At 40.9% G+C, this 8,906-nt stretch overlaps 1 protein-coding gene across 2 annotated transcripts; it reads right to left on the reverse strand.

The window, feature by feature from the left end:
* Positions 1-395: 395 nt before the first annotated feature.
* Positions 396-5,533, reverse strand: LOC137747219 (uncharacterized). 2 transcript variants are annotated; one of them, XR_011069927.1, is made up of 10 exons: positions 4,954-5,533; positions 4,356-4,465; positions 4,006-4,074; positions 3,752-3,867; positions 3,584-3,638; positions 2,831-2,951; positions 2,267-2,314; positions 2,098-2,192; positions 1,356-1,765; positions 396-1,212 (listed from the first exon to the last, which is right to left on the reverse strand). XR_011069927.1 is itself a non-coding variant. In XM_068487287.1 (9 exons), the coding sequence occupies exons 1-9, from the start codon at positions 5,051-5,053 to the stop codon at positions 1,664-1,666; spliced, it is 816 nt and encodes a 271-aa protein (XP_068343388.1). In that variant the 5' UTR covers positions 5,054-5,533; the 3' UTR covers positions 1,284-1,663. The 2 variants fall into 2 exon arrangements, 1 of the variants encoding a protein (XP_068343388.1); XM_068487287.1 differs by lacking the exon at positions 396-1,212 and having other exon boundaries at positions 1,284-1,765.
* Between the last annotated feature and the right edge of the window lie 3,373 nt (positions 5,534-8,906).

Below are 8,906 nucleotides of genomic sequence, written 5' to 3' on the forward strand. Positions count from 1 at the left end.
TTAAACAAATTAGATATAAAACCTATTTGACCAGTTATACGTGATAAAGCACAAATTTAATAAATTACTAGAGAAAAACATGTAATGAGTATAATCAAAGCGCATTAGGCATGCAATTTTGAACAATTATCAGACGACTTCCTTTTCATTAAGTTCATTGCATATATGTTCAGGTTTGAAGTTCATCAATGTGGATCGTGCTTTTGCTGAGAAGCACTATGAGGACTTGTCCGATTGCCCTTCGTCATATTCTGACTTGTATGAGTGTGGCAATGCAGTGCCTATTTCCTCGGAACCTTAGTCTTGTTAAGAAGTGCTGGTCTTGCTTTCTGCCCTTTCGAAACAAGCTTCAGATTGAGTGTTTCATTAACTTATTTGGATGGAGGGCTTTATAATCTGAGAATTTGTGGAAATAAAAATTACTTTGAATGACAACCCCCATTGCCACTTTATCTGCCCCCACTATCACCGTTGCCACCACCTCTACTCGTTATCATTGATTGAATGTCTTTCATAAGGTGTCGGAAGAATATGCAACGATTTTTTCCAAGAAATTCCCAACAAAAAATACACACTATGCCTTCTTTTATATCGAATTGATCATAACCACTACCTACATTCCATGAAATTGTGCACCACAAACAGGAGGTAATAAAAAGACCTGCAATTCCATAGAAAGACTCACGATACCTTGTGGGGAAAAATAAATATTTGCTAAGGAAATAAAGATATAAATTTCCTATCAAAATTATTGGACCTTCCAACCAATAAAAACCCTAATGAACCTAAAAAAAAAAAAAACGAATAATGGTCCAACAAAAATTACTTGTCTTTCAAAACCACCACTACCACCATTGTCAAGCCACCACTCCACCCGTACCACCAACCTCAACTTCATTACCTTCATCCCTACAACCTAGCCACGGTCATCACCACCACCGCCACCTTGGCGAAACCTGGTAACATATTTAGGTCGTCAAACCCAAATGCTTACTTCCAGATCCAAATAGTTTGTGACCAAGGAGTTGAGTCTTGCCGTATTAATATTTGGTAGTCATTTCTTTTGTCACAAGGTATCGAAAATACACAAGGGATATCGATTTTGTGTTGATGCATCACAATTGCAAATATTCTCTTTTTCCAGCCTCGGTGGGGTGGGGTGGGGTCGGTGGGGTGGGGCGGGGCAGGGCGGGGGGTTTTCAAGTGCTCCGCCTGCCACCGATGATCATTTATCAGTCATCAAACAATAATAATATTCCAGAAAGAAAGCCACTCAAAAGTCTAAATCAAAACAGAAAAATCTCATTCTACATTCCACATTCCAAATATCAGGTAACTGCAGGTAACAAACATACCTCTCGATCTATCCATGTATTCTTCAACATCCCCTAGACCGTGGGACAACTGACAAGGATGCTTCTCCACTCTCACCCCAAATCTATATTCTGTATTTCAAACCTCAATCACCATCAGACTTGTTCCAGCCTCTTAACTCGACAAACTAAAACCAAAACCCTTTCCAAGAATCTTTGACAACATGCCGACTCGCTGCAAGAAAATTTCACGAGTACAAACATCATCTAGTTAGAAATAACAGTGCTGCCGATGACCATGTAACTAGTTGTGACCAACGATTACATAGACTCTACGACAAGCTTCTACACTATCGGGAAAGAAGGCTATATGAAGGCAAGTCTTCCAGCCATGTTACGTCTTCAAGCACTAGTTCTTTTTCCAACTGCCGGCGTGTGGACTTCATCACTGTCTGTTAACAAATCAAGAAGGACAAAATGTCAGCACAACAAACGATCAAATCCCAAACGTGTGAAGCATAATAAACTTTGCCCCGATCCAAACCTCCACATACAAGTGTGAAACTTCTACAAGATCCAATTTGTAACCCAAACACCACTTTTATATATAAAATTCACCCCCAGACTCAGGACACGATGACTGGTGAGGTTTTTCGTTACCCACACGTTAATGTCACTATTCTCACAGCATTTGGGAAACTGAAGTTGACTAGAAGGTTATAAAATGTATCATAAGATTAGCCACAAATGCAGATAAAGGGAGGGCTTCTTGAAAAATACGTACATTAAAATCCATATAGGATGCACGCATAGAAAGCCATTGATGATCCATTAGCTTGAATGTGATGCAATAGATAAGATCGAACGCGGATTCATTTTCTGTCAAATGAAAAGAAAAAAACATTATTACATTGAACAAAATACATGAAACAGCACATTCAAGCTGAAATTACCTGCTAGAAACTTCAAGAAAGTAGCTCCCACCAGTGTTCGTGGTTTGACTGCACATAAACAACACTGTCAACAGACAAAAAAACATAAAAAAACACAAAAGCTATTATCTACAACAAAATTCACTACCACTATACTTTCTATTCCTCAAAGGTTTTGCGTTATCGAATTTACAATTATATCTATCACTAATAGATAGGGCAAACTTCACACATTTATAGTGGCATTTAACGAAAAACATTTTCAATGAGCAAAATATATGGTTAATGCTTTACTTTCAATATAGGTATTGCTAGCATTCTAGGAAGACCTTACAGTGACTATGTACAAACCAGTACCAGGAAATACATATGAATGCTCAAAACTTTAATTGATAAGTCAACTCAAATCTACAATGCACGCAAAAGAACAAGAAATCAATATTCGAGTGAGCATGGTGCATTGCAGCAGATTTTACAACTCGAAAAGCACAGCTAGATCCAATATTACAAAAGATTTCAATTGTTGGAAAATGGAAATATTCGAGAAAACTATGAGTGAATGAACAAGAAAGAAAAAATACCAACCGGCTTCAAGATCGAGCATCTGAATGAGCATGAATGTGATATTCACACCAGCAACAGCAAATGGGTATTCCCACACAGACCTATCACCTTCTTGCTTTCGAAGAAGATCCTGGAAAGATTTCTACAATGAAAGTATTTACTTTCAATGAGACACGAGTAGCTTATAAGATAGACCTACTGCAGTTACCTATTGGGCACCACACATGCAAGAATAGCCAAATAGAGATGCATATTACTACACACTCACACACAGAGGAATGATGCTGGATACACGAAGCAAAAGGTGTGGTAGCATATAAATGACAAGAACATTTTTTGTCACAACAGAAATAAACAGAGAAGTACATAAGAAAACTCAAGGGAAATAAAGACGCACATTAACTTATAGCAACACTTCACAATTTACCAGCCACTGCATGTATTGTCCATGCCATGGTATGTGAAAATACTAACTTGCATGGTTGGAAAAATCAGAGGCTTTAAATCTGGGAGCAAAAATACAACCTATGACCAGAACTTGTATTCAAGTATTTTGACTTCTGTCTTTTGTGATTTCAAGATAACATACATATATGCTTTCACATATGTCAAGTCTGCAATGCGGCAGTTTTCAATGCTGTTGATCACATTACTTCACCAAATGGTCAGTGTGACCAATAGGTTAACCACATCTGACAGGTGAAAACTGTATTGTGTACATAAATGTGTATGCCAAAGAGAGAAAGGGAGAGGGAGAGGAGCAAGAGATCATACCGGGAAAGTCCTAGCAAAGTACAACAAATTCTCCAATGAAATAAAACCACCACCCCTGCAGAAAATTCAACTGTCAACAATTAGTAACGAAATAAAGTAGTAGAAAGAGAAACAAAAGAGCTAGCAACAAATGAGGTGTCCAAATGACAATGAAGATATTAGAATTACCTGAAATCTGTAGATGGATCTTTCCCTTGCCAACCCATTTCCTTCCATTGCTCAGATATTAAACCACGAAGTTCTTCTTCAGGAAAGGAAGCATTCCACAAGGCCCTCAAAGCTTCCTAAAGTAAACCAGAGAAGTAGATCTAAGTATGTTGATGAACTATGCGCACAAATAAAAAATGAAAAAATCATGCAAATCCTCCCCAAATATAATTAGGCTTACTGTAGTATAATGGACTCTGTGAATTAATATATACCTGATGCTCAGGAACTGAACTGTCGTAGGAAACATCTATACGGCTCTGTAGCCTAATCAGGCATTCCTCCTGAAAAAATCAAGGCAAACATAATCAATATATTCCTCCCAAGAAAAATAAACACAGAAATCTAGAGGTGTTAAATTTATAATTCAGCTCTATGCATAACAAGTCCATGTGCGATTAATGTATGAAAGGATCCGAAAAATGGGAAACTGGAAATATTTCACTCAGAATATTTCAGTAATTAACTAAAACACTGGAGAAAACTAAAGCGAAAAGTAAGGACTTAATCCAATACTGGCACATATAATGGATAGACAGAGTTCATTCAATTGCAAGCATATTACCTGGACAGTGGTTAAATCAAAGGAGGGCCGAGCATCACTCTCTCTTCTCTGTGCACACACACAAGAAAGACCACGGCCGAGCCATGCTGCTGATCCTGCTACAACTTCAGCTGTACAAAACCAAACACCAAACAATTAAGAAGAGAGTTTCCGAACCCTCAAAGAGAAGCTGTATATACTGCAAAATGATTAGATAAAAGCTGCATGTACTATAAGAACAGCGTGCAGCAACCGACAATTGTTTGTAAGGTTTCTAGAAGATGATGGATGTTAATATCTATAAGTGTTTCATTCAAGCCACCACCATAGATTGTGCATAATGGAGCAGCTAAACTGCTGCAATGACGATAAACTAGGCAATGTTGTTAAAATTCAAGATAGTACTATTAAGATAATAAATAATGTGATATTCAACATTACTACGAGAAGCTCAATCAATCTCAAATAGCAGATCTAAGCTCCCAAAAATATTTATAAAAACGGAGAAATGCCGAAGGAGATAAAGTTCTATAGAGAGATATAGAGAGAGTAGGAAAGCAAAAATAAATAGAAAAACAAAAAGCGAAGAAAAATAGAAGAGAGAAAAGAAGTGGACTACCAGAAGTTGAATGGCAGGTGTCGCCGCCGCGGTCGAGACCTTGAGAAATCCTCCGAACGGCGACGAATGAGCCTCCTCCTCTATCGTCCATGGTACTCATCTAGTACACCACAACCTCAATCCAAAATCCGCAATTAGATCAATCACCAGAGGTCCTAGGTATTTTCTCTCTCTCGGTCTCGCCGGAACATTGAGCGAACCGGAAATGCAGCGCGAACCGGCACTGAGCCGCCGAAATTGTGCTAAACTTGAAGAATAAGGACCGGAGCTTCTGGTTCTCTGCCGGCGAAGATGAATGAGCTCGATCGGAGGCAGAAGTGAAAAAGAAGACGAGCGAAAGAGGGACGGAGATGGAGGCGGCGAGAGGAGGGAGGGAGGGAGAGAGAGAGAGTGTAAGAAGTGGTTCTTGGAGGAATGGGAGAGAATCTTGAAGGGAAAGCTAGGGTTTCTCGAAGATCTGGGAGTCTGATTCCATCGCAGAGTCAGTTACGAAGCTCTCTCTCCTGCTCTATCTCTTTCTCTCTCTCCCTCTCCCCCTCCCTCCTGTAGGCGTTGGCGTCGTTTTGTTTGCTTAAAGAGAGGGGGAGTGAAGGGATGGGGATTAAAAATAACATGAATATAAAATATTAACGTAACTTAACCGTCACCATTCACATAGGAGGAGATATAAAAAAATGTAAAATTTAGATATATTAAGTTACATTATTGCCCATCATTTTTTTTGCGTGAAAAAAGACTAATTTATCTTTTAACCCTCTTTTGGTTGATAAAGAAGGTTTCATTAATTAGTAGAGATTTGCCCTTTTTTGTTGGAAAAGATATTTACCACCAGTAAAGAAAAGGAGCGCACTATATTTCACTTTTCCCGCTCTATCACCATCAAATATCATCCCGCGTTTATGATTTCGTTACTTCTGAAATTAAACCCCCAAAAAAATTTCGAGAATTTAAGATGGAGACTTGGTGACACACCCCGACCGAGATCAGGGCATAGCGACCGTCACGTGGAAGTGACGTAACCATGTGCACAGTGCGGAAGCTAATAAATAAATAAAAATAAAGTACGAATAAATAAAAACCAGCTACACACAAAGTAAGAACATACATGTGCAAGCGTAAGTGTGAAAACAAAGTTCAGAGCACGAAGACCTAATGCAGTCCAGAAGAAACAACATTACATAAACACACCCAAAGGTGGTCCTACATTGGTGAGAATCTGTCAGATATGCCGAGAAAATCCTCGGGGGAGTCACCACAAGTGCTAGCCAACTAGAACCTGGAGGGGCGCAAAACAGAAAGAGTGAGTGGGCGAAAACAAAGCTTTTCAAAAACAAAGTTCTGACCCCTCGCCGTAAAACCTGTATACTTCCCAGAAAATAACATATACATATATATAAATCATGCTCAGAAATATGTCATGCCAAATGCCTTGATATAGAATGCAAGTACTCAGGTAATGTCAAATTAATGTCATGTAATCTGTCAGCCGGAGTCACCTAACGTGACTTGTACGGCTGAATTTAGAGCTCAAATCTCCATCTCACTAACTATACCTGCACACGAGTCGGAACCATCTAAAGTGGTATGTACGATAGGACTGGGTGTATAATAAGTACGCTTAAGTGCTACGATCACGTGAAGGCTGGGCGAATAATTGCGGGTCACCTACGAGTCGGAACCACCTAAAGTGGTCTGTACGACAGGACTGTGCACCTAACTTGGATCCAAGATGAGCGTGTGGTGCGGGAGGTGAACATCACGTGAAGGACTGTGCCCAACTCTGGGCGGGAGCACTAACACCGGTGGTGCAGGTTATGAGCTCACTATGCATCTCAAATCACTACTGAACATAAGCATAAACCATACTCACCTGGCACTTACCTGTGCGCCCGCAGCACCAACATACAAATATATATATGCTACTAATAATGCATAAACAAACAGCAAACATAATGCATGGCATATAAATGTATAAACGTTTCCATTCACTTTCTGGGAAAAACATAAGTATATAGGTATATACGGAAAACCAAAAGCCCACTCACTGGTATGTAGAAGGGTCGTAACCCCTTTGCCTCGAGTGACCGTGCTCGTCCTCGGGATAGGTCTCATCTATATGCGAAATAACTATAAAAACATTAATTTTAAAGCACATAACCAACCTTACGAAATAACTTATCATACAATGCTCAAATGGGGTGTATGAATACACCAACGTGATCTACTCAACCTCAGGAACATCCCCATATTTTTAGAAAAATTTTCCAACGCCGCCCACGCGCAGGCACGTGCCTGGCACACTAACGGCGTCAGTTCACGCCGTCAGGAATATTCCGTTAAATCTAACTGATGCCGTTAACGCCGTTAGGAATATTTCGTTATCTTCTCCGGCCAAACTCTGGCGTCGTCGCCGGCGCTAGAAAACCGGGAAATTTTTAAAACCTTGTATCTTCTTCGTTTTTCAACCAAATTTCACAAAATTAGTACCAAAATGAAGCTTACAACAAGAGGAACAAATCCACGGAAACTCGCATAGAAAACACCACCAACTCCGGCCAAACTTGTAACTCATGATCCCGACGTCCAAAACCTTCAAATGAACCACCCCGAGCCTCCTAAGGACCTCACCAAGCTTCTTACAAGCTTGAAATTCCAAAAAACACAAGAATTAACGTGTGCATGAACAGTGACCAAATCGGGGAATCCCGAGTTCGACGTGAAAGCGAAGGTATCCTTACTTGAAATGTCACATCTTGGCCTTGGGCGAATCACTTCCCGGGCCCGCTCCACCACTGTAGCACGATATTGTCCGCTTTGGGCTTTCCATTCCCTCACGGTTTTGTTTTTGGGAACTCACGAGCAACTTCCCAGTAGGTGACCCATCATGGGATTACTCTAGCCCCCTTCTCGCTTAACTTCGGAGTTCCTACGGAACCCGAAGCCAGTGAGCTCCCAAAAGGCCTCGTGCTAGGTAGAGATGGGAATATACATTTAAGGTTCACTCCCCTGGCGATGTGGGATGTAACAATCCACACCCCTTAGGGGCCCGACGTCCTCGTCGACACACACACGGCCAGGGTTAGGCCCTGATACCAATTGTCACATCCCGGCCCGGGGCGGATCACTTCCCAGGCCCGCTCCACCACCGTAGCATGATATTGTCCGCTTTGGGCTTACCATTCCCTCACGGTTTTGTTTTTGGGAACTCACGAGCAACTTCCCAGTGGGTTACTCTAGCCCCCTTGTGGCTTAACTTCGAAGTTCCTACGGAACTCGAAACCAGTGAGCTCCCAAAAGGCCTCGTGATAGGTAGAGATGAGAATATACATTTAAGGATCACTCCCCTAGGTGATGTGGGATGTCACATGAAATGGGTATAGTTGAACTCCTAAGAACCTCACGAGCACGAATATGTAATTTGTTTCCTCGATCTGTGAAGGTTTCAATGGTTTTGGGTGTCGTCCGTACAAAAAGAATAAGAGAGGGAGAGAGAGAGAGCTCAGAACAGGGTAGAGGGAATAGGGGAGAGGGGTGATGATGATGATGGATGTGTGGCTGGGATGCAACTAACCAAAAACCCAAAACAACCACACAAACAACAATTATCCATTAGGGGCAAAACCGTCATTTCACCCCTACGGTTCGAAAAAAAATCCGGAACGGGCTGTCACAACCTACCCACCTTAAAAAAATTTCATCCCAAAATTCAAAACAACGACTCACAGTAACCCCTAGCGATCAAGGAACAACCGAGTATACAAATCTCTCATCCGATCTTCAGTTTCCCAAGTAGCCTCCTCCACGGAATGATTCCTCCACAAAACTTTCACCAAATTCACCGTCTTGTTCCTTAGAACATTTTCTTTCCAATCTAGAATCGTCACTGGTTCCTCATCATAAGTCAAATCCGGATTGATTTCCAAGGGTTGAGGAGGTATCACATGAGACGGATC

This window comes from Pyrus communis, chromosome 10, assembly GCF_963583255.1.
Source record: "Pyrus communis chromosome 10, drPyrComm1.1, whole genome shotgun sequence".
NCBI classification, from domain to species: domain Eukaryota; kingdom Viridiplantae; phylum Streptophyta; class Magnoliopsida; order Rosales; family Rosaceae; genus Pyrus; species Pyrus communis.

What these genes read in the sequence shown, in the direction of transcription:
- LOC137747219 (XM_068487287.1), bottom strand. Translation starts at nt 5,053, where the DNA reads ATGAGTACCATGGACGATAGAGGAGGAGGCTCATTCGTCGCCGTTCGG. An exon ending in TTGATTTAACCACTGTCCAG is followed by an intron (nt 4,075 to 4,355) that starts GTAATATGCTTG and finishes TGATTTTTTCAG; the next exon opens with GAGGAATGCCTGATTAGGCT. An exon ending in CATCCTATATGGATTTTAAT is followed by an intron (nt 1,766 to 2,097) that starts GTACGTATTTTT and finishes ATTTGTTAACAG; the next exon opens with ACAGTGATGAAGTCCACACG.